This window comes from Conger conger, chromosome 14 (genome assembly GCF_963514075.1).
Source record: "Conger conger chromosome 14, fConCon1.1, whole genome shotgun sequence".
Classification (NCBI taxonomy): Eukaryota; Metazoa; Chordata; class Actinopteri; order Anguilliformes; family Congridae; genus Conger; species Conger conger.
This window is the reverse complement of record NC_083773.1, coordinates 11894771-11921795: the sequence shown is the minus strand read 5'-3', so window position 1 is coordinate 11921795 and position 27025 is coordinate 11894771. Positions and strand designations below refer to the sequence as shown.

General features: G+C 46.1%; 1 protein-coding gene across 4 annotated transcripts in view; it reads right to left on the bottom strand.

The window, feature by feature from the left end:
* The window catches only part of foxp1b (forkhead box P1b), a 183084-nt gene that overhangs the window by 61679 nt on the left and 94380 nt on the right, over positions 1 to 27025 (bottom strand). For all 4 annotated transcript variants that reach the window (XM_061218901.1, XM_061218902.1, XM_061218899.1 and 1 more), the window contains exon 6: positions 1485 to 1610. In XM_061218901.1, the coding sequence (XP_061074885.1) occupies positions 1485 to 1610 (126 nt within the window). The remainder of the gene's footprint in view (positions 1 to 1484; positions 1611 to 27025) is intronic.

Genomic DNA, 27025 nt, shown 5'->3' with positions numbered 1-27025 from the left:
CGCCGACCGACAACGCACAAAACGCACTTCTGTTTACGACGTGCACTGCCGACGCCAGCCGACCGCCTCTCACTGACTGAAGGAGTCGAGAAAAGGCGAACCTTACAAGTCACGCAGAACGTGCTTCGCTGCGTGTGCTGTCTGCAGAACACCATGCACCGACTGACAAGAGTACAAACAAACATGTTTCAATGTGTACTGCCAATGCCTGAAGACCACATCTACCGACAAGAGTAAAAAGAAACAGCATGACTTACACTGAACATGCTTCAGTGTGTACTGCCAATGCCAGAACACCATACACAGACTGACAAGAGTACAGACAAACCGTATGACTTACACTAAACATGTTTCAGTGTGTACTGCCAATGCCAGAACACCATACACAGACTGACAAGAGCACAGACAATCCATACGAATCACACAAAATGTATGTACGTGTGATATGCGGTCAACAGCGGCAGAACACTACATGCATACTGGCAACAGAGAAGTCAAACAGTGAATTACGCTGCCATCGGCAGCAAAATACCACCACCGGCTCACAACAGACTGCATACAAACAAAAGCCCTGACTGACTATCAGGCGAGTGTTGCAAAAACACAATTCAACATACGCTGCCAACACAGAAAACCACAAAGAACCACAATGACTGACAGCCCAACGTGAGTTATACAGAAACGCTCAAATACCTGCTGCCAACGGCTGAGAAAAACACAACACGCTGCGAAACGGACCAATACTGCAGCAGAAATTAAATAAACCCTGCCCATTAGATATGAAAAATGTGTTCCAATGATCACTGCCAACACCCAAAATACAACACACAACAACAGGTCGCACAGACTGACAGCAGAATACAAATTATGCATAGCATGCTCCAATTCCAGCTGCCAATTCCAGCAGAAACACAACACACCACAAAACAGAGACAAGTACAGAGAAAGTAAGCACAGACAATTTTAGAGCCTAATTTGCTGCCTCTATGTAGTACTAAACTATAATTTTTAAAATATATTATTTATTCCCAGATTGGGCCTGGTCATGGTCTGTGAAATGCATTACATATTCTGTAAATAGAGTATGTATGACAATTTGTTATTGCGGATAGCCACAGATCAGTGTGTCTGAACACTGCTGAGCTTTGCATTGGCGGACAGAGGTTTCAGTTGTGTTGTAATTCTGAGATCTGGAATACCCAAACGGTACACTGGCTTTCTTAATTTCCTGTTTATGCCATTTCCCTGGTACACTTTGTCTTATAATAGCACATGAAGGGCGAACAAACAGAAAAACAGAACAAAAACAAAAACATTTTCCGCCCAGCCGTAGCGTTGCCTTGTCGCTACTAAAATACCGCCGTTTCCAATTTCCACTCGATGGTGGCAGACTGGCACTCAGTCCAGTCAACCCTAGAACGGCGGTTAGACACGATGCAGAGGGTGTTTGCACAGACACAGGGTGAAGAGGGCTTGTTCTTTACCTGTAGGCCTGCTGGCTTCTCATTGGTCTTGGGAGACTTGAGAGAGCTACTCTGCAGTTGCTGTTGTTGTTGTTGCTGCTGCTGCTGCTGCTGCTGAAGTAGTATCTGTCGTGCAACTTGTAAAGCCTGGAAGAAACACAAAAATAAGGGAAAAAAATTCAAAAACCAAAACAACAGCAATATAAAAGGAACAAGAAGGGGGGAAAAACAGAACCTTTGTGCTTTGGGCGAAAGCCCTCCCTGGGGAGTGCTCTTACTGCTTTTTAACACCGCAGATGGAACTCAAACGACAATGTGTTCTTGGCTGTTGATAGATAACAAAGCAAACTGTGCATAACAGACAATTTTTCCATCTTTGCTTCCTTCAAACAAATTTACATAGTTTCCTCTCGAAACGCGCAGTTCACCAAAATAACGAGTTGACAAAACAAACAGGGTGGAAGGGGGGTGTAAAATCAATAGCAGCTGACTTTCAAAAATATTTTCTGTTAATAAGTTGCACTCAAAGCAAACAGCAACGCTGCGGAGTCGCTATTAGCCCCTTTTTGATCTTCATTTCCTCCTGACACAACCACCCCCCCCCCCCCCGCCACCCCCAGAAAGCAAATAAAAGGTTTATTGCTCCTCCAAATATCTGTTAAAGGACATGGCCTTCTCCGTGGAAAACAAAACAGAGTGTAGTCACATGTTTATTGCTCCGGCTACTCCCTCTTCCCTTACGATAAATAATCAAACATGCCATCCAGAACAAACAGGCCCGCTGGAGCGGGGGAAAAAACAGCGCTCGTGAAAACGACACTGATACCAAGAAAAGCAAGCGACCGTTCCCACAGCGGACCGCCAGCCTCACACCTACAGCAGCACAACATCTGAGTAAATAACTCCACTCATTCTTTCCATGTCCCTCAGCCGATTACTCCCACCATTAAACAAACAGTCTGGGCCGCTCTCGAACCCTCTCGCCCCCGTCACTGCCTCTCTGTTCCTCTCGCGTTACTCCAGCGGAGGAGCAGAGACGGATACTGACGGGTGTGCAGGGAATGCCTTCGAAAAATCAGGGGAGAGACAGAGAGAGGGATGGTTTAAGGCGAACGAAAGCAGGAGAAAATGTCGTGCAAAAAAGACCGAGGTAAGGAAGAGAGGGAAAGAAGAAATGATGGTAAGAACAAACGAGGAAGGACAGGGTAGACGGAGAGGGAGAGAGACGGAGAGAGGGAGAGCGAGATCTAGGCCTGTAAAAAGCTTTATGAAAAGACTCTCGTAGTGGCAGGCATTGTGGCTGGAATACACAGCTGTGCTTGGGACTTGCGTGTGCGTGTGTGTGCGTGTGTGTGTGTGTGTGTGTGCGCATGCATATGAACATGTGTGTCTGTGAATTTGTCTGGCCGTGCGTGTATGTATCTGTCAGTATGTGAGTGACAGAGAGTGTGTGTGTGAGAGAGAGAGAGAGAGAGAGAGAGAGAGAGAGTATGCATGTGTCTGTGTGTGCACGTGTGCATATATGTGTGCCTGCATGTCAGTGAATGTGTGTGTGTGTTTGTGTGCGTGTGTGTGTGCGTGTGTGTGTGTGCGCGCAGGCCTTCTCAAGTAATAGGGATGTGGGATGACATCATGGGGCAGGAATATGACAGGCTACAGAGGGGCCACTCTACTCTGGTGTTCTCCACTGACACACACACACACACACACACACAGATACTCTCTCACACACACACACACACACACATACACTCACAGTCACACTCACACACACACACACACACACACACACACACACAAGTGCAGTTAGGGGAAGCTCATCGTCTGAAGATCCCACTGGGGAGAAAACTCACCCTCACTCTCACCACATGTTCAATCTCATTTATTCACATCGACACTGACTGATAAAACTCATTCAGCCCTGAAAACTAGCTTTTAATTAGCAGGATAAAGAGCTAGCGCTGACTTTGTGTGTGCATGTGTCTGCTGTACACATGCACGTAAGCTTTCCGCTTCTGGCAAGACCAAAAAAAATAAAACAATGCTACTCTTCATTATTTATGCTTAAATTGCAACAATTGCAAAAAAAAAAAAAAAAATTTGACCTTAAATGCAATCAAATTAATATTGAAAGTACATTGATGTGTAATGTGAAGAACGAAAGTCTCATTTGTGCAAAATATGATTAGGAAACGAGAGCTTACTCATCTCCAGTGGTGTGCATTTCTGACGGGTACAAAGAGGGGGGAGCCCCAAAAACACCCCAGCCCTGAGTGGTATAAAGCGTCTCCTAGCTACGGGACCGTACGAGCTCCACTCCCCCTCGAATGAGCCATCGAACGTGGCCACGGCGCTCACATAACTAAAAACACAGACTATTTTTAGCACACAACTGCGTCGCACCGCTGACATTTCACACTTACGGTAATCTGGAGGAACTGCCCCACCGTCAATGAGTGGGACGGGCTTACCTTCCCGCTGCTGACTTATGGGACACTCATCGCAAACCCTGATATGATTTTCATGTGCGATCCAAAACCCGATAGCGCCGTGTGATATTGCGCATAACAAAAACGCGGCCGTGTGCCTGCAGTTCTCCGAAGTTGCGACGTGCATGACTCTCCCGATTCCGCGCTCGCGCCTACGTAAGCCGCCGTGCACGTCGGGTCACAGGCCATTCACAAAAATTTTCGTGCAGAAAAAGACATTTTCATGAACGTCAATTAATAACGTTGGGCTGGCGAGCCTTTCCAGGGTGCTAGAAACTGTTCTTTTCTTTTTGATGACAGGATGATGAAGGATAATGGATTAATTAGCTCGTTTTTGGATGATAATTAAAGAGCCGGGTAGTGTTGGTGTATTCCAGCTTCAGAAGACACATCTTCGAATCAGCACAAAAATAAAAGCGCACACGGAGCCTGTTCACCTCCGCCGGTGAGGTGAGTCGAGGACCAGCCTAGTCGAGGGGCACTTGAAACACTTGGAAATGATTAGATGAAATAAAAGAACAACAACAAACACATTCCGGGGAGTATGACTTTTCCGCCGTCAGCAGCGTCTGACGCGGGCGTGTGCGGAGTGTGGTCTGCTCAGCGTAATAAGGCAGAGGTGGCCGATCTGAGTCAACAGGAAGTGGCATGTGTCTCGGGGCTCGCTCAGGAATGAGATAACACAGGAATTGGAACTTTGCCCTTTTTTGTAAGCAACTGCAGTGAGGCGTCCTCTACAGCATAGTGGTCTCTCCGTGTGACCCGAAACACCAGCAGCACAATGAGAGAGCCGGTCTTATACAAGAGGTCCAAACCAACAGCATACTACAGGCAAATGCCAATAATGTAATGTAATGTACAGGGTATATAGAGCATACAGAGCAGTACTAAATACTACAGAATAGTACAGAGCTACAATATTTGCTACATTTATGTTTGCCAGTCTATAAAGGAGACAATGTTAGTTTAGGTGTCTTACTGTACATACAGTATGTTACACAAACATCTTTAAACTGCATTTTCAAAACAAACCCCCTGGAAACGGAGTCAAAACGAGTGCGTTATAACTTCACGCCCTCCCGATTCCACCCCTTTATCGTCACACGGCGCATTAAAAGGATTTTTTTTAAAACCAAAGTTAAAGCAGCGCCAGGCTGGCAACTGTTTCCGAGGTGAGGGTAGCTAGAGGCGGCAGAATGATTTGTTGTTTAACAAGGCGTCTGCGGCTGCCTGTCGTACAGAGCGCTAATGCTGCGCTAAAATAACCCATTGTGAGCTGTCACTGTGATGTTTACTCAGCTCACACTCTTCCCTCCGCGCGGGGCCCCCTTTCTCTCCCCGTCTCTTCCCTGGAATTCATCCTCTTTTGATCTGGCATTCAAAGGTACCCGGGCTTGATAGACAACGCGAGTCTAAAAAGCAGAGCCAGACGCCGGCGCTAAACTGCCAGCGGATGACAAGCCCTAGCATCTAAAGCCGCGCCAAACGAGGAGAACAGCATGTCGTCTGAGCACTACAATAGCGCAAATCAAGAGACATATTAGGTGGAACCGATCAGATACAAAAACAGCTCAAAGACAGATAATAGTAACAGATGACTGGGTTACAAAGGAACAGAAGCACGCCTTGCTACAGGCAAGACCGATGCCAATCTGTATAAATACATATTGATGGAATTATCCTGAAAGAAAACACACATCGTTTTTTAATATCATGAAAGCGTTTTTTTTGCTGTGCGTTGCTGCTAGACACAAACACCACTTGGCCTTCATTGTATATACAGACCAAAAAAAACTGATTTGTGGATTTGTAAACGAAGCAGAAGTAAGACGTTTTCTGTGTGAAAATTCGTCATTAGGATTCCACGCTCAGACTGTTTGTGTTACAGCCTTTAATTAATAAGAGTTGGGCGAGGAGGAGATTCTCCACACACAGACGTAATGAAGCCTTCAGGTATTTCTGATTCAAAACACCCTCTAGGACCTGACAAGGCCTGTCTTATCAGCTACAAAGACTTGCCATTTGGTATTCTTGTCAAATACAATGCTCTCTCTTTATTTTCTTTTTTTAATACGGTCAAAGTTCACACTTCTCCTGCATTAATGGGCTTGAATCAAGCGAGAAACCATCCCCTTATCGTATAGGTCTGCACCATATTAGCGAATAAGAATCTTTGGAGGGAAATAAAGAAAAGCTCTTTGCGGAAGTCACAGGGGAACGGCGGTCTACGGAACGTCTTCACACTCAACGCTTGCGTTTGTTTCGCAGATTGTTATGCTCCCGAAACAATCTCCTGAGACAACAAGCACCAAGGTTCATTTTAGAATCACCGCACTCTAAGTCCCTTCTATTTGTTTTTAACTATCATCCCACACATTTAACACTAGTAAGCACTGTGCATGTGTTCAGAGAGTGGGTTTTACAAGGGGTTTTACCAGTGTTTCACAAAACAACACACTATTTTCTCCCATTTAGTGGAACTAAAATGTTTAGAATGAGCTACTAAAAAGTCTTTCTGAATATTAAGGCAAGATTGGATGGGGCGAAAACCATCTCGTCCACCATTTCAGTGCAAATGACAGAAAAAAAAAAAAAAACAGGCCAAAAAAATAAAATGGCAGCCATGTTTGTGAGAAATGAGCGGGCTCCATTCTCATTTTTCCCACAGGGAATATGACCAGGAGAGGAGAGGGGATGCTTGTTTGTCCAAGTCCCTCATATACGAGCCTCTTTATCCCCCCCAAACCCACCCTCCCCTCCCCCCAGCCTGCCGGTGTCCTCCTCTGCAGTGCCAGAGAAGACCTTGAATGTGAAATGGTTTCAAACAAATTGCTCTAATTGCTTGAAGATGTGCGCGCAGGTGTAACCGGATCTCTCTGGCCGTCGAGCGGATCAGGACCAACACGGGCATGTTTACACTGGGGCTGCAGTTTAATAGACAGGAGACCCCAGCTCTCAGACAGCCAGCGAAAACAGCGCTAATAGGTTAGCTCTTAATGTAGTCCCAGGCTGTAGAGATGGAGGTTTTACCCCCCCCCCCCCCCCCCCCCCGCCCATCGAAGGGCTGGACGGCAGTGTCCTAAATGTCAAGGTTATCCGGTGGACTGCGTGAGTGAGCGCACATCTTAACACACCTGACATTTACACCGCCCGTTCCACCTCACGGACTCGCCGTCTTTAAACAAGATGGTGGCCTTGCCTCGTTCGTCCGGTAAACAGGTTCGTCCGTCTAATTTTTTTCTTCTTTTTTTTTATATCTGATTTCTATTTTTATTTCATGTGTGCTTTGAACGGATCTGTCTCACTTAGCCAGGGCTTCCAATTCATGCCTTTCTATTGTAAGACCCTGCAAGGTGCTTTGACTGGGCCCCGATTGTGTCAAACCAGAGCCGGGAGCCCCAATCCCCCCTATTGTTCGGTATAGGAGAGGTGGGAGACTGGGGGAGAGGTGGGGGATGGTCAGAGACGGAATATATAGTAATGGAATTCACTTACAATGAGAGCCATTTTAATTGAAATGCATATAATTTTTTGGAAAATTCTTCAATGTGCGTGAGCGGATAAGCAGAGAGGATCAGGTCTATTTATATTAATTGCATTTTTTTCTCCTTTGTATTATGCCCATTTATCTGCAATGCAAAACAGGAAGGTAAATTTCCAGTATTAAGTATATAATTAATGCCATTTCCAAAAAGGCTCTCCACATGGAAAATAGGCACCCATGATCAAACCCTGCACATTACAGTCGCTCTGAAAAACACTCTCTAACTGATGTTTAGATTTCCAAACTAATTCATGTAGAATACATAAATAAATCAGTGTTTTATACCCACTTCAAACCATTATATCCCTTTCCTTAGCAGCACTTTTCAGCAAATCTATTAATATTTATGACAACACTAAACATTTCAAATTGCCATGTTTAAACAATATAAAACTCAGCATGCAATTATATAAGATGCAAGCTGACTTCAATAAAAATCTCATTTTGTTTGTTCCCCCCAATAACAGGTAATATTGCGCCTTGACAAATGTTTTTATAAAAAAGAGGGAGAGGGAGAAAAGCGGAGCAAAGAGAAGTTATTAAAGATGAGTGGGGATGGAAGTGGAGTCGCTGGAGCGAGACTGATGATGGAGGAGCAGGGGGGAGTTTGGGAGAGGAGGTGAGGGGGGGGGGAGAGTAAACAGAGCCCCACCAGGCGGGGCCCCGCGGAGCCTGGTACCGCCGTCTGACCCTGGGCCCTGGGGGTCAGCGCAGCTATGTGGGGGCCCTGACAGCTTCCGTTTGCAACGGGCAGACCCCGCTTGTTTGGATTCTCCGGCCCTGCTTACCGCCGGCTTAACAACAGATGGCAAAAAAGCCACGGTTCCAAGAAAGGGGCTGCTCTGCAAACACACACACACACACACAGTACATACACACACACACATGCATGCACACGCACACACACCCACACACACTGAAGGTTTAACTGTGCCCGCTCATTTATCTCTTTCACTCATGAGCACATTCTCTCTCTCTCTCTCTCTCTTTCTCACTCACACACACACATACACACACACAAAGCAGATACACAAAGACACACACACAGTAGATACACACAGACACACACACAGTAGATACACACACACAGACACACACACACAGTAGATACACACAGACACACACACACACACAGTAGATACACACAGACACACAGACACACACACACACACACACACACACACACACACACACACACACACACAGTAGATATACACATACACAAAGGTTTAACTGAGGCACAAAAACACACTAGCACAAATAAATCCACATGCAATAATTACCTTGGGGTTGAACTAAGGCTATATGTAGTACTAGCTACTCTCTTGCACCATTCATCTCTCTCTTTCTCTCTCTCTTTTTCCATCGTACCTTATCTGTCACACACACACACACACACACACACAGAATGATCATAGAAAGCAACTCCATATCATGATTCGATAAACGAACAAATCTCTCCACCACAAAGGGATTTTTCGACCCCGCCATTCCCGCGTTATTGAATGAAAATTGTGTTTATTACGGCTTTAGTGCGGTGTAAACTCATAAACACCATCCCACAGTACAAGGGAAGCTGTCAACTAAATATTGTTTCCCTCGTGAGTCGCTCTTCCACGTCAATTACGCCTTTCAACTTCAGAGCCATTGTATGATAGAGTGGCAGTAAAAATCATTCACATTAATACACCATTGTGCATCTGCTGCTAAAGGTAATTAAAGAAGTAAATGACTCATAAGAATAGACATATTAGCCGCAGAATGAAAGGCAACCGGGCTGCCTGGTGAAAATATGTACCATTAAGATACTGCATTTTCATATTCTTGTAATCAGCTCCAGTCGCCTGACGCTGATTTAATCCACTTCAGTGAGGAGTCTATCAACAAGCGCGCGCGCCACTCTGTCCCCGTACCGCCATTCTGCCTGGGCACTGCCCGTGAACGCCGGCGCTAACGCGGGGTCACGCAGAGGGAAACCGGCTGGGCTGAAGTGAAGGCTTTGCTATCATTTACCACACACACACACACACACACACACACACACACAAAAAAAAAAACACAAAATGGAGGAAAAGAAATGGGCAGGAACAATGCAAGCCAGCCCTCCCCTCCGCCCCAACACTGGCCCGGGGATGCCCACCATTGCATTCCTCTGTAATTTTCATAGAGTCGATAAAACGCAGGAGATGGGGCGGCCGTGCCAGCTAACAGTGGCTTTTTTTACGGCCCTCGGAAAATCTGTTCTGTGTTATTGCACTTCTGCCAGAGAAGTTGCATCAGGTATAGTGGCGCAGGAAGTGCTAGAATCCGCAGGCTTTTAAAACCGGCGTGAACCCAGCCAGCCCAACCCAACGGGGCCGTTTCCAACACGGCCGAGTTTACGTGCTATTCCGCCGCTGTCGTTTTTGTTTGTAAGCCGTTATGTGACGACGTTAACGCAAATGGAACGCTCCGGTCATGAACGGTGACTGTTACCGTAGCGATGTGCGGCCCAGTAAGAGCCTCTGAACACATTGCATTTCTGTCCAACTGCTCAACTTTGAACTGAATCTGTGTTTACGCTGCGATCTACCTTCATGATGGCATCCACTGAGTTCAGATGAACCATGCACCAGAGTGGGGCTTGGGTGACTGGGTTGGGAATTACTTTGTATAATGCAAAAAAGTCATAATAAAATAAATCCTAACAAGTATTTTGGTCTTTTGTTTGGACTTAAAATATAATTTGTATTACTTTCTGGCTAAGTAAGATAAAAAGATTGCCAATGAGGTGAGAGACTTGCACTCATTTCACAATTTGCCAATGGGGTATGACAACTTTACTTGTCAAGCTAAGAGCAAGTTCAAACAAGCTCATATATTCAACTTAAAGAACTTGGAATCTAATGTCACTGCAAAAGACTTCAGCAGTGTGACTGTTGGGATACAGTTCCAACACTGCTTTAAGTTCAGGGGGTAGAACTCTGACTGTTAGCAGGGCCTTATTCAATGACATCACTGCATACACGCCAGATGCGGTTTACCCCGCTCTTGCACACAAAGTTCATTTTACGCACACTGGCCTGATGGAGATGGGTTGGATCCAGCTGGTGTTACATCAGAGCTCGGCCTGTGCTCGTTCAGACCAAAACAAATTAAACTCGAATGCAAATATTGTTGCTTCATCATAACGACACACACCGCAGCACTGCGGATCTGACCGTCTGCTAATCAAAGGCTTTAGATTTTTTTTGGTCTTGGCTTTGAAAGAGCAGACATGGAGTATGAGGTGCCTGTGGAGGAATCCGGCTTCCATTAGCAGGCGTTTGGAGAGAGAGAGAGAGAGAGGGGGAGAGAGAGGATATTTGGACAAATCACAGAAAGCCTAATTCGCAATGCCTCCGGATTAAGTTGCAGCGTAAGGCTGTCTCTCAGGGAACCCGCAGTTCCTGTGTTGAAAGTTATTCCGAGTGCAGTAATGCGATCCCTCGGCACTGGGGGGAACTTAAAAAAAATAAAAAATAAACGACAAAAAACAAAACAAACGAACCCGATTGTTTGAACCCTGGTTGTTTTTGTCATAAACCGAGGTGCCCTCAAAGTATCTGCAGTCAGGTGGGACTGAAACGCTTCAGTGTATGGATATTTGGCAGTAATGAGACACAGAAGAGAATGAGTACAGGTTGGCCAGAATTCTGTGAGATGACAAAATGGATTGCGGGCGATGATTGTACATCTCAACCACGTTCGCGCGTCTCTCATTGCCTCACAGGGAAAGACAAGTCACAATACTAACAAGTTACGGGGGGAGAAAAAAGCCTTACGTGAAAGCAGCTTCAGACAAACAGTCAACATTAATTAGCATTCTGAGCAGAGCGTGCCAACAACATCGGACATCTTTAGTCTGCGAGAACCACCTTCAGCGTTTTGCACCAACACCTTCTGGGCTGCAAGCTTCAATAAACGTCTAGCAGCGGAGGAAGCTTGAAAATCTCATTTTGTGGCCTTTTTGTTTATGTTTTAAAGGAGAAATGACATTACATTTGAATTAAAACAGACAACTTGACTTCAGCTCGTCAAGCTTACTCAGTTCTATTTCTAAATTGGAAAAATAAATGTTTGTCTAATGCACATGCAAGTAACGGTGAGGGATTTCTAAAATCTGTAACCCGGTGCTGTCGATACAATAAAGGCACAGTGAAGTTCGGTGGGGCGAGGCAGCTTCTCATACCTGGCTAAGGTCCATAGGAAATAAAAAGAAACACCGCAGTGGGTTAACTAACACGTTACATTTTGACATTTAAAAATAAACGCACACAAATCCGTACAACTCCCTCTTCACAGTTCATTCAAACATAAAAACGTCGACGCAAAATAGAGGTTGTGACTGTTTTCGGAGGCGTTTTCCCCGCTGCCGTAGGGGCAGTGCCGAAAGCCCAATGCAGATGAAAGTGCCCTAAACAACAAGCTCTGCAGGAATCAAGGGCATGCAGGCTATAGAGAGGGGGGACAGAACATGACAGACTGCTGTTCAACTCCATTAGCTGCTATGTGAGAGGGGTGCATCTAGCAGCACACGACCTGTGAACAATCTTAGATCTCTTTAAATCTCCGAATGGGATTGCCGCATTAATTCTTGGGAACTGTAATCTCTCAAGCAAGTCAAATTACTCTCATTAACCGCGCGAGAATACTGCCTCTGTAATAAGTATATATAAAAAAAGTATTTATTACCAATAATCACCTCTTTAATAGGAGGCGGCGTACACATTTTTGTCTTTTTGCTGATTAGGTGTAAAAATGAGAAACAGGAAGGACGTTTTTTCGCGCGGGAGGCGAGCACTGAGCGCGCCCAGTTGACTGCGAGAGAGAGCGCGGTTAACACGCCGCTGTACGTGAGGCTCTCGTCCGGGCACGTGTCTATGTGGAGTTACAATTCTCTCCACCAACCTGGGGTCACTCCACAGCCTGTGAGGACCCCCCAACACACACTCTGGATAGGACAGACTGCCTGACTGACTGCTGGCATGAGAGGTACGCTCTCAGAAATAAAGGTACAAATGCATGTCGGTACATGAAATGGTTAATTTGTACCTTTTGTTGTACTACAGAATTGTACAATAATTCATTTGTACCTTTTTTGCTTGGAAAACATACTAATTTGTACCCAAAGAGAACATGACTTTCAGGGTACAAATTTGATCCTTGAAGAGCAAAAATGTATGTACATTGTCACTTTCTTTCTGAGAGAGTATGGACATACACAACACAAACCAACACAACACAGGCTTTCAATCATCACAACAAGGGCTCTAACATATTTCCTTATGTAGAAAAACACTAGAGCACTACTACTGTATGCAAATGCAAAACAAAAATGTACAAAATAAAAGAATATTACATCAAAGAATATTATGATGAGAACGATCAGCCTCGGCAGAGTAGCAGTTCACAGGTTCACTGATATACCAGTGCTGACTGTGACCAGCAACGCACAGAGTGGGTGTCAGTCAGCAGGGCTGTGCCCATCTCTTCACAGGCTGAGTAGGTTTCAGTCAGCAGGGCTGTGCCCATCTCTTCACAGGCTGAGTGGGTTTCAGTCAGCAGGGCTGTGCCCATCTCTTCACAGGCTGGTTGGGTTTCAGTACCGCATGGGGACACGCCTAACTTTCTGAATTCTGAAAATTGCTAATTACAAGTAAACAAATAAATAAATAAAGCATTCATGTCCTTGTTTTAATTATTTAAGAAGACTTTTCACCAGAAAGTGGTTTAGCCTCTACCACGCCATGGAAATAAAGCAGATCTGTTTCATGTTCACATAGATTTGTTCAGAAAAATACATGTAATGGCGCAGGTCATACAAGCAACTGACACGACTATCTTTACTCTCACCAGTACAGAGCCGGAAATCTGTAAGCTTTCCATTTAATTAATACTCTATTAAAATGTCTGAAAGACATCCTTTTGAATGAAAAGCAATTCATTACATAAAAATAAAAAACACAAAAGAAAGAATTGGTAGATATATGGTTTGCCATCATGAAATCAATTATAATTAGAGGTGCTGAGTTCAACAGCGTACAGGATTAGCATAATTACCTGTTTCCCTCTTTTTCCTCCAGATCCATTTGGGACCCAGCTGTCCCAACCATCCAAGAGACTCGCTAAAGTGGGCAACTTTTACACATTCCATTACGTAAATTAATTATCTTTATTATTATTATTCATTTTCAGAGCAGGCGGTCGTAACCAGGATGACTTACATACACACACACACACACACACACACACACACACACACACACACGCACGCACACGCACACACGCACACACGCACACACACGCACACACACACGCACGCATGCACGCACGCACACGCACAGACACATACACACACATGCAGTACACAGCTTACACTCACACACACATACAGTAGACATATGGGCACACACACACACAGACACACGCACATGCATGCGCACATACAGTACACAGCTTACACTCTCTCTCACACACACACACTCTCTCACACACACACACACACACACACACACACAGTAGACATACGGGCACACACACGTATGTGCACATGCTCACACAACCTTAAGCTTATGTTCATTTAAGTATTTAATGGTTGAATCCATTCTTCCTTCCACATGCACACTATCTCCTGAGCCACTGACTGCCTCACTGCCCCAAAGCCTAACCCCCATGCTTAATGATGGGCAGAGTGCTATCTTCCTCGAATGCCTCCCCTGCTTTTATCCAGATGTATCTTTGGTGGTTGTGGCCAAAATGTTCAATTTTTGTTTCATCAGTCCACAGCACTTACAAACAGTCTCTGACTTATTTAAGTGTCGTGGTGCATATTTCTGAGGTTGACTATTGTGATCAGATTGCAAGAAAGCTTTTCCTTCTGACAATTCTTCCATGCATATCATTGTTGTACACCACTTCATACTAATTTGTGTGTGTGTGTGTGTGTGTGTGTGTGTGTGTGTGCGAGCGCATGTGTGTGTGCATGTGTGCATAAATATGTCAGTACATGGTTATTCAAGGATAAAATAACTGTATTCTACATGGGATTTGAACTCACTACCACTTGAATAAAACCTGAATTTCTGGACCACTCAGCCTCTCAAATATTTAGATATTTTGTAATTTATTTATGCTTGTTTGTACACAATGCACAAGATGCATCACATTGAAAAATAAACAGGCAAGTGTATTTTTCCACTAGCTTCATCATTAAAACAAGAAAATACAACTAAATGCAAGTCAGGACCAAATGGCTCAAAATTTAAGCCAAATAGCATCCCATGATATTAACTCTAAGATTTTAAAAGCCCTTCCAAAGCTTCCAGCTTTAGATTAGCCCCAAATTCTTTTAATCTATAAAGCGCATCAATATGCCTGTAGTCGCAAAGAGTAAATCTCCCACCGTTTGATCACATCGTTTCCCCGCCGTTTCAAAGCATCTCCTGTCAGTTCCAGTAACAAAAACAAAACACAACTCACGCCGGCACCGGCTCTGGAGCGAGAGCAAGTCCAGACAGCGCTGCCCTGTGGCTACACTTCTCTTCAATAACTTATAACCCTCCTCCTATCAGGGACACGCCCCGCCCTTCGTGATTCATGGCGGACCTCACCGCCTCGTTCGCTGGTACACGTGCGGGCCGGGGGTGAGGCGTGTCGCCACCTGTGAGTGGGCGGATCACCTCCAACACAAACCAAAGCGGGGTTCAAAATGCCAGGTCCAGCCCAAGACTATGGAAACTCCGGCTCAAGACTACAGAAAACCAAAGCACAGGCAACTGTTCGCATGGTGCCGTTTCACACGTTTGAAGGCAAAAGTCACTCTCCCCTTCCCGGTCTTTCTAAATTAAAATAAACACTCGCTATCTATTTGTAATGTTGGAGAGTGTTTCTAAATACCTCAGAAAATGCTAAGTACTAAAACTGGCTTCTTCGCTGTTTACATATTAATAGATGTTGCGGTTGCACCGCATTTGACACATAAAGCTAGTTGAGTAAGTCGGAATGAGAAATATCACATAAACACGTTATAAACATACGGCCGTAAAGATAATTATTTCGATTTGAGCCCTTTTTTTAAGGGCTTTCCTTCCCTCTTTCCTCTGCAACATCTGTTTGAAATATGGAGCAAAGCCCTGGTTCTGGCTGTGGCTCAGGTGGTTAAAACAGACAACAAAACAGGCTGCTGTGTATAAACCCAACCACGCTTCTTCTTCCCAGTGAAGCCAAAATCAAATCAAATCAAATCAAAATTATTTATACAGCGCATTTTACAAAGGCTTTATTGCAATACGCTTCGTGGCATAACCTGGCCTAAACCCCCATGAAGCAAGCCAAAAAAAAGTTTGTGTCTTGAGGGAGTCAGCAGTGTGGCTCAAGTTGGGCTACCCACCCAACACCTGGCTGGAGCCAGTTCCTGTTTCTCTTAAAGGGCCAGTACGCGTTCAGGCCCGCCAGCCCGGTCTGATCCCATGCTAACACCATGGCCAGGAGGCTCAGACAGAGGAGCACAACGCCGTTGTTATAGAGAAATAAGTTTAGAAAACAGTCCAACGCACACCTCGCCTTTCTCCCATCTGAGAAGTGCGGCGTGACTGCATTAGGGCTGCGTTTCGATGACATCACGGGTTCAGTGGCGCGGGGTGGGTTATTAGATGGGTTTCTGCCTCGGTGGGTCGCGGCGCCATCTCTACACGGCCGCGAGCGGGAAACACGCGCCGCGGAGGGGAGAGGCGGGGGAACGACCCGGAGATTGATCGGCGCGGGGAAAGAGGGGAGGAGAGAAGAAGAGAGGAGAGAGGGGAGCGGGATAATCTCCCCTCCTGCCTGTCGGAGACCAGGTTCCCTGCCCAATTCCCACTGGCACCTTTTTCAATTTAACACAGCCCTCCGCAGACCGCCGGCTGGTCCGGACCCCCGCGAGCCTGACACTTCTACATTAAAAACACCGCCGCTCTCATGATTAAAAGCTCTCCCCGTTTCCTCTCCCCCGTTTCCTGTGAGATGGGATCCCTGTCTCTCTCCTTTCTCTCTCCCCCAGATCAACCCTAAATAAGCACGGGGGGTTGGTATCTACAGCGAGTTCTGCAAGGAGATAAAGAAGTCATTTATGGCTTCCTTTGGCCTTGTGCAACTCTGGCCCCCAACCAAGAGGAAGAGAGGATGAGCTAATCCCTCAGTCCACCAGCCTAACTGCCCTAATCGGCATTCAGATTCAGCTCCCCGGCCTGTCAGAACACACGCTGAAGCACAGGTGTGGCCAAACGGCAGGTAACTGTGGGGTTATGGGGTTTGTAGTACAGTACATTACATTACATTATAGTTAGTTAGCAGACGCTTTTATCCAAAGCGAAACAGTTCATTAGACTAAGCAGGGGGTGGGGGTTATGGGCCCAACAGCTGCACAGATCTTATTGTGGCTACACTGGGGCTTGAATCACCAACTGTCCAGGTCCCAGTCAAGCTCCTTAACCACGAGGCTCTAGGCTGCCCAATAAGGGACATAAGGTCCAAAAAGTGCTTTAGGTACATGACAAGTACCCAGAAGGTTGGTGGTTCAAGCCCCTGTGTAGCCACAATAAGATCCGCAATAAGATAAGATAATAAGATTCGCACAGCTGTTGGGCCGTTGAGCCAGGCCATTGCTCCAGGGGGGATTGTCCCTGCTTAGTCTAATCAATTGTAAGTCACTTTGGATAAAAGCGTCAGCAAACTAAGAAATGATCAATAATATGAAATGATATTAGTATATGAGTATTAAGCGGACCTGACGGGAAAGATAGAAAGCTAAAAAGCGTGAGCGCAGCCGTCGCAAGCTCGTGTCCCGACCCCGGCAGGAGCTGACACGACAGCGGCAAAACAAAGCCCCCCCAGACACGGCGGTGCCCCCTCTCTGATAATTCCCAGCATGCAGCGGGGCGGCGCAGCCCCGCCGTGCCCCGGCCTCCGATGGCGCGGCGACGGGCTGACGAGTACAGAGTATTTACTGATGCAGTTATCTTGTCCTGTGACAGGCAGAATCAATCAATCACCGCGCGCGGCCCAGGCACTAGCATTCCGGGCACATCTCCTCACTCTGGGGGCCGGGAGATCGCCGCGTTATCCCGCCAAATTTGATCAACAAACGCGGTTCCCCTGCGCCGTGCCAATCTCAGATGAAGATGATATTATGTGGGAGAGAGCGAAGAGATAAAAACAGAGCAGAGGGGGATCGCTCCGGGAGGAACCTCCTCACCCAATCCGTTTCTTAGAGGCGCGCGGGGCCGTCTCTGTCACAGAGCGGACCAGCCTGCCTGTCCCCACTACAGCGTCCTCATAAAGCGGGTTATACACACACACACACACACACACACACACACACACACACACAGCTCAATACAATGCGTGTGTAGATGCACACAAACGTTTTTTTAATACAGATACACATCGTCAGACATACATACATGCATAAACTCTATGTATGAATACACAAGCAGACACATAGACAAGTTAATTCCCAACACTAGAAACACACAATTAAATGATTTCCGTCTGCCAAGATTCCATACCAATTAGCAAAATAATACAGTTTGCACAATCGGTTTTAAACATCTACAAATTTCACAGGTTTGAAAACGGGATCTGCATTTTAGTGACGGTGAAAAATAAATACATTGTCAACTATGGAGATAAGACCTGCTTAATTAAGCGCACCCTTGGTGGGGTAAAAAACATTTGAAGAATAAACCTTGAATAGTTTGCTTCTTTTTCTGTTGCCCTACAGATATTTTACATAATTCAATCCAAAATACCATCTTTCTGATTCTAACTTTCTTTTTGCATTTTAATGTTTAATAAGGGCCCTTGGCTATCTATGGGCACAATTATTAGATATCCGCAGAGAGAAATTGAAAAATTAATCATACTCTCAATTTTGCACTTCTGTAGAAAATAGGAAATTGCCCAGTCTGTGGTAGTGTAAAAGCTGTAGCTTGTTCCTTGGCCTGATGCCTGTGCTGGACTAAGGTAATTTGATAGTGTATAACTCTGCACTGAAGGATAGACAGACACACGCACCAAGGAAAAAGTGAGATCAGAAAAATATTTACGTGTGGCGTGATTTACGACGGCCTGCTGCAATGATTTGTCTAGGAGTCTTAAAATAAAAATGATGTGTATACATAATTGCAAATATGGTATTCACAAAGCACACCTGTGATGAAGACAGGCTGCAATGATCTCTGAGTGCGTGTAATAAGAACAGCTCTCACATATTAAAAAAAGGGTGTGTGTGTGTGTGTGTGTGTGTGTGTGTGTGTGTGAGAGAGAGAATGTGTGTGTGTGCACGTGCGTGCGTGTGTGTGTGTATAGTATGTGTGTGTGGTTGTGTGTGTGTGTGTGTGTGTGTGTGTGTGTGCGCGTGTGCATGTGCGTGTGCGTATTTGGGGAGGATGGACGCATTTGCACGGCACACACTCACATGCACATGCACACACATGCACACCTGTCTATATGTAAATGTCCATCTCCCTAGCTGCGGCACACACATTTCCCTCCAGTGACTAATGCACACTCTCTGACCCTACTCTTCATTCAGCCGGTTCCAATTCACAAGCGCTGCTTCCCTACAAACCCACACACACAAAGAAAGACTAAACTGCAGTGTGCTGTAATTACCCAGTTAAAAAAAAAAAAAGAATAAAAAATCAAATGTCACGTTTTACACAGGTACTTATGCTAATGCAAATGTTGAACAACCTCTGTGCTGCTCTGTGGAGGGAAGTGCTGAGGGCCCAGATTACCTGGCAGGGTGTCGGAGGCGCTGCCCGGTCGGGCTGGAACGGTGTTACACCGCGGGGATGGTGCCGTTACACACCTCCGACACCGCGCTCCCTCCCTGACCTCCCCTCCCGCGCTCCTCCCGCTCCGCCCTCCCCCGGCCGTCGTCTAAACAACTCTTTTAACGTTTTTGCCCAGGAGCGTCGCGCTCTTTGTCCGGTCTCTGTCTCCTAACGCGTGTCATCCAACTCTAATCAAGCAGAAAATGGCCATAAATATTTCTTTCTGCTAGATTTCACATTCGCATTTCGTGCGGGGACATGATATTTTCCCCCCTACCTCCGGGGAGCACCTAATGCAAAAACCAGTTACTTATATTCAAGGCTCATGTTCCTTTGGTAAAGCGCGGAACGTATTCCCAGTTTGGGAGCGGGGGGTGGGGGGGGAGGCATAAAGGTCTGTCTTATTTTCTGTGCCATTTGCTGTCTAGTGCTTTCACAGCCATCCCATTACATCATGTCAGTGACTGTAAACAGCCAAATAACAACACGCGGCGAGTCGCACAGCGAGGACGCCGAACGCCTTCCAACTGATGGAGGGCAAGCGAGAGGCGCTTCCTTACCTTTTTAAACAGTGTGAAACACATTCCTTTCTTGTCCATTTAAATAATATATATTTTGAGAGGGGGAAAGAAAACACAGGCCGCACGCCGCACGCCCCACGCGCGGGTCCCTCACCGACGCTCCCGGTCCGTATTTATGGGCCCTGTCACTCACGCGGAGCTGAGACGCCATCAGGTTTATTTATGATGAAACACATCACATCATAAGCAAGGCCTATCACTCGCAGAATGGTATACAACCACTCAGGTGTTCCGACCGCTCTTTTTGCCATCCCTCTCTGAAATGGAGGCCACATATCACGCAGGGAAATAATGAAGTCATTATCAATCATCGATGCCATTCATCGAATGGAAACGACACTTAAAATGACCCGCCGTGGTCTGCGCAAAACAAGGTGGCAACCAGCTGAAGTTGAAGAATTACAAACGCGTACAAAAAATATATATATATGTACACACACGTACATGCCACATATGTACACCCACCTACACACACACACACACACACACACGCATGCACACACACAGCCACCCACACACACAGACACTCACACCGACCTACACACACACAGACACAGACATGCACACCCACATGCAGACACACACATCCACACACACACACACACACACACACACGCATGCACACCCACGACCTACACACACACACAGACACACATGCACACACACACACATGTACACCCACCCACATACACACACACATGCACACACAAAAACACACAGTTAGTCAAATTAAGATTTGCCTCAAAACATTTGCATGTTTTCATCCCTCCGTCTCTACATTGGGGCAGTTAGACAAAAACAGCAATACAGCACACTTTTTAACACCAAAAAAAGAAAAACGTTTCACACCATCAACATACATACCAAACAAATTTGCAATCATTTTAAAAAGCCTGAAATCTTTATGGAGATAATTCAGTGCCAATCGATGGCAGCAGGCATGGAACTTGGCAAAATAGAAAAATAGAGTCTTAAATGTATTACATATGATATAAAAACAGTGTTTACAGGTGTAATATAAAAACGTATTGATAACATCTTAAAATTTAGCGTATAGCAAGTCAGACGAAGTGACCCGATGACTGAGGATTTGAAGGTAAAGTATTAAAAAATGCTACTACTTCAATTTCCAACGGGGAGGGCCATTTTATAAAACAGTGACTGCAGTTCCAGTGGCAGAAGAGGTTTATGAACCTGCATACACTGACAGCACCAGCAGTGTCATGGGGACACTCAACAGCACTGGAAACAGTTAGCAGCCTCGTGGCCGTGATGTTCAAACGTCACATCTCCTCTGTCATCTTTCCTGTGTGAAACAATTACAGGTCAGGGGGGAGAAGAGAGGAATCCACGGCTCCTATCCAGCGGCCCCCGTCAGTGCGTGATGTGGCCGCGCGGCTGGCTCGTTTAGTGCCGCTTTAAAGCCTGAACGCGCGGCGCGGAGAGGAGCCCTCCGCGCACCCTCCCGGGGGACCTGTGTCAGACGACGGAGCGCTAACAAACGCGCGCGGTAAACAGCCGCTCCGCCGTACGGCGCCGGCGCTACCTACGGGTCCGCCGCTCCCCCGCTCTGTCATCCGGGGCCGGCGCGGGCTGTGAAGCCCGAGTGAGCGCCGTGTCTACGCGGAGATTATAAATAAGAAATAAAAGGCCGTTTCACTACACTACTTTTGCATTAGCGCAGTCGCTAACCGCTCCATTCTTCTTGGCTGCTATCGCTGCATCGTTACCTTCGAACCCCCAGCCTCTGGAGACCCTGCTGGATGCCTTAATCTGAGACACATGCAGCTACAAGGATTAGGGCTTTATTGAAACAAATAAGTGTTTTAATGGGAGAAAGTCCCAGTTTCAATTTCAATAGCTCGTTTAACCCTTATCTGCCAAATTCCTTGGGGCCAATTCTATGTTAATTGGATCTGCATTGCACTTGCATTGGGGGTGTTAACAAGCACAGCCTATGAATATTAATTACCCAGAAGTTTTCTGTGTAGAAAATACTTTCCTGATACATATTAATTCTATAAAGTTTTTAAAGTAGAGCTCTCATTAAAAATGTATAAGCACTGTGCCTCCGCATTTTCCCAAGAGGAACTGTGCATCTTTAACTTTATCCTTAATAAATTAGGTCAAATTGGCCAATCTTAAAAGAGCAGTGTCTCTTAAAGCAGCATTATTACTTAACTATCCACAGTACAAACATTCCCCTCCACAAGCAAGAATAAGGAACTTCATTTAAACTACATTTGGACAATGGATAGTATGGGAGTTCAAACATATTTACAACCCTGATCATGTCAACATGTGAATGGTTACTTATTTACAACCTTACAACTAGCAGTCTGTGTGTGTGTGTGTGTGTGTGTGAGTGGGTGGGTGGGTGTGTCTGTGGGTATGAGTGCATGTCTGTGAATTTGCATATGTGTATTGTTGTGTGTGCTTGAGGGTATATGTGCGTGTGCGTGTGTGTGTGTGTGTGTGTGTGTGTATGTGTGTGTGTGTGTATGTGCGTACTTGTGTGTGGATGAGTCCATTTATGTGCATGTGTGTGTGTGTGTGTGTGTGTGTGTGTGTGTGTGCGCATGTATGCATGTGTGTGTGTGTGTGTGTGTGTGTGTGTGTGCGCATGTATGCGTGTGTGTGTGTGTGTGTGTGTGTGTATGCGTGTGTGTGTGTGCGTGTATGCGTGTGTGTGTGTGCGTGTGTGTGTGTGTGTGTGCGCATGTATGCGTGTGTGTGTGTGTGTGTGTGTGTGTGTAGGTACCCCTTTAAGTAAAACATCAGGGATGCATTAGGCAGAATAGGCCTGACTGCGCGGCCTCTCTGAAAGCCATATAAAACTGAAACAACACAGACGCGTTCCCTAGCCTGCCTCTCAGTGCCAGCTGCTGCGCACACCTGCTCAGAGTTCAGAGTTCCCCTCGTAAAGCCCCCACGCTCGGAGATGCCCATCAAAGGCCAACAGGGCCAGAAACAATACCAAGACACTTCACTGTGCCTGATGATACCAGCATCTCAGCCAGTCATTTACATATAGGGGCTGCAGTGTTCCCCTAGCACCATATCCCAAAAGCTCTCTCTACAGTGTTCCCCTAGCCCCATATCCCAAACGCTCTGCACAGTGTTCCCCTAGCCCCATATCCCAAACGCTCTCTGTACAGTATTCCCCTAGCCCCATATCCCAAATACTGTCTGTACAGTGTTCCCCTAGCCCTATGTCCAAAATGCTCTCTGTACAGTATTCCCCTAGCCCCATATCCCAAATGCTCTCTGTACAGTGTTCCCCTAGCCCTATGTCCAAAATGCTCTCTGTACAGTGTTCCTCTATCCCAAATGCTCTCTGTACAGTGTTCCTCTATCCCAAATGCTCTCTCTACAGTGTTCCTCTATCCCAAACGCTCCCTGTACAGTGTTCCTCTATCCCAAATGCTCTCTGTACAGTGTTCCCAGAGCCCTGTATCCCAAACGCTCTCTGACATCATCCCGGCGCATACGGGATGGGCCTGTGCAGGGGCGGCCTGTAGCGTAGTGGTTAAGGTAAATGACTGGGACCCGCAAGGTCGGTGGTTTGATCCCCGGTGTAGCCACAATAAGATCTGCACAGCCGTTGGGCCCTTGAGCAAGGCCCTTAAGCCTGCATTGCTCCAGGGGAAGATTGTCTCCTGCTTAGTCAAATCAACTGTATGTCGCTCTGAATAAGAGCGTCTGCCAAATGCCATTAATGTAATGTAATGGGATGCAAACAATATGAGCCTCCATAGGTTTCCCCCAGACCCATTCTTGGGAGGCGACCATTTTGACCCGCAAACCCATTAGCGCATGCTGTTCGTGCGGCGGTGTTAAGATACAGCGCTGAATGTCTTATCTCCCAGCGAGCCCTTGGGTCCTGCACACACATGGAGGAGAGTGGGGAGAAGCTCTGCTTACCTCATTGTCAAACTACTCCTCCGATCCTTTACCCACACGAGCAGGGGGAAGGAGGGGCCGCTGAACAGGAAACTACCCTGCCGAGCGGAGGGCTATTTTAAACTCTGTGGGCACTCCCAAATAACCAGGGGCTCTCTTCCGCGTGCCACACAACCTGGTGAGGGAGTATACCGAACGGTAGACTCAAAAAGCAGAGCCTTTTCTCATATCTGCTACGCTATCACAGACTGATGTGTACCGGGTCAGTAAAGTGCCTTCAAATGCAAACTACAATGTAGGAATGCCACAACGGCATAATTAACAACAACAACAGAAAAAAATGACAGAAGTAATTACTTCTTGTTTAAATGAAGAGTGACAACAACATGCCACACGAGCCTAAAGCAATATGGAGACTTCACCTGAAGAGACAAAAAAAAAAAACTAATCCAGGATAGTTTTGTGTAGCACTGTGGAAATTGGCAGGAGGTGGTTTTTTAATTATTTCTTTCCCTTTTTACATACAAGCACATCACTGTTCAATTTTCATATCCATCTGCATGATTATTAATCAGACCACACATCAATTGCCAGAACCACCACAGATATTCGCCCTGTAATAAAACTGTCATCTGTTCTAGTATAAAGACAGATGTTGCAAGTTGTGTGATAACATAATTAATCTGTTCTGTGAGGGATTCCATAAAATTATTTAAATTGGAAGAGCACTATCATTTTACCAATAAAGCAATTTAGGGCAATATGCGGCGTCATAACACTGATCTTATCTTTCCCCCACATTTTCAATAAGCTAGGCTCCAGCCGTCTTCGCTCCCATCTGACAATATTAGCGCCTTACAAGCAGATACCTGCACATGCCGGAGATGGAGGAGAGGCAATCTCCCCCAGAGAAACGGCACGGGGCTGGGGAACCAGACGACACTGGGCGATGTCCCCTTTAAACGCGTCAGGGGGGAGGTCATGTGTATCACCGTGTAGTCACAGGAAGGAAGCCCATCGAGAGGCGATGCTCCACTGCTTCTGCACACGGACCTCCTCAGAGGAAGCTTCTGTATTAGTGCGTTCTGTACAGGAGTGCAGACATGTTTGGGGTGCTAGTCAGGAGCTGAGCTGGCAACTTCACAATATCAGGCTCGATTCCTCGTTGGAGAATTGCATTAATACCCATGAGAAAGGCACTTTACCTGAACTTTACATTCGTAAGTACGCGTACTGTAAATGATGCATACATTAATAACAAATAAGAACACATTAGTTGTGTCACCCAGCATGAAGGCATCTGGTAAGGATACATTTTATTAATTAAAAAATTAAAATAAATGTATAAATAAATAAAACCCATTCACACATCCATAAATAAATAAATAAAAACCTACCACTAAATAATTGAGATGAGTCTTTTTACGCCAGTTACATCTTCATAAGAAAACGTCAGCACCGACTCTCCCAGTGCAGTTGCTGATCAATGCAGCGAGTCCCATTTTATGAGGGGACATTTTGTATTTTGTGACCTCTGACCCGTGTGCTGGGTGCAGGGAACAGGCAGGGGCACTGAGGGGAGGTGAGGCTCAGGCACTGCTGTTAATGTGCAGGGCTGCCCATCGCCACACTGCAAAGAGCCTGTTAACAGCACATTAGTGCTCCGATGATCCTGGTTAACTAATGACAGGAGCGCACGATGGTGACAGAGCGTTCTGCTGCTCTCTGTAGTGCGTGCTCTGTGAGACACCAGGGTGTGTAGTGCTGTTGTTGTCTACAAAAGACTACACTACCCAGAAGGTGATAAGTAGGGCATTGTCAATTTACCCTTGAGCAAGCCACTTTGTTTAATTGCAATTAATATAGGCTAATAAATATTATGCTGCATAAATCGATTATACTACATGTACAATGCACACTCTAAGTTACTCGGGGTAAGGACAAAGCGAATGAATGGTATTTTTGTCCGCACATTTCTGCGGCAGAATCAGTCAGCTTTCTCATTTGCTGACGTCTAACAATCCCGATGGCGCTCTCCATTCTAGAGGAGAAAGAACAGCCTCATAATTGGTTTGTCTTATCTCGTGATTTGTAACAAAGTGTTAAAACCTTGCTCTGACAAAGAAGCTGGGAACAACGTTTATCCCAAGAGCTCACTGTCATACGTCAAATAAAACCAATTACGCACGACTGCTGTTGTTGTCTTGTTGCATTTGCAATGTTTTTGGCATGTCTTCATGAAAAAAATAACGCCTTTTTAAAGGAGCATTTAAATTTGATTAAAAGAACACTTATTGAAGAGCGTTAATATTTAATACTGGGCAATAATGTAATCGGAGCTCAATTCCTTGCAAAGGAATTGGTTCTTAACAGCGAGCCAATGATCGCTTGCTTAAACTTGCAAGAGATTAAAAAGACACTGACTTAATAGTCCATAAATCTTTAAAAATTATACAGTACCTAAAGTGAATAAAGTGTGTTTGAGCCATTCTCAGAAATAAAAGTTCTTTATGAATGCCATAATAAATAGCTAAGAGAATTATTAACATTTTATCTTGCCACTGATTTGTTGGCCTCTTACAAAATCAGTAAGAAAACACAACAGACGAGAAACCACAGAACTCCAGCTATTGCAGAAATGCACCTTTCTTTTTTCTCTCTCCTTATCACAGCCGCTATCTTCGGTTCCTCATTAAAACTACCCGCTCCCGACCGCAGCTTCTCGTTCAAAGCGCGGAGCCAGCGAGCGGAGACGGAGACGCCGCGTTCCTTAAAGGCACGTCTTGTGCTGGCAGAAGATGCCGAGCTCTGCGAACGGGCTCCCGCCATCAAACGGGTTCCGCCGCGGCGGCTGGGTGACGCACCAGCGCGACGCGCGGGCGGGCGAGCCGCCGTCGGAAGTCCTCCCCGGCCGTCACGCGGAGACCAAACGCGGGGGCCCCCGCCGCTGTCCGCCGCCGTCTCGTTTCGACTCCGGGCTGTGGTGAGGACAGGGCGCCGTGCCATGCTAGCGCTTTTTCTTTTTTCGTTTGAGACGTGAGAGCGATGAGGGGGGGGGGAATTCCAACCAGCGAGCGCCGCACACATCAAACGCGCTTCTACGCGCCAACGCCGACGCAGCGTGCGCACGGGGCCGAGGAGAGGGGCGGACGCTCGCGGAGGAGTCACAGCCCAGCCTGCGGGGGTCACGAACCAGCGTCCCACGCAC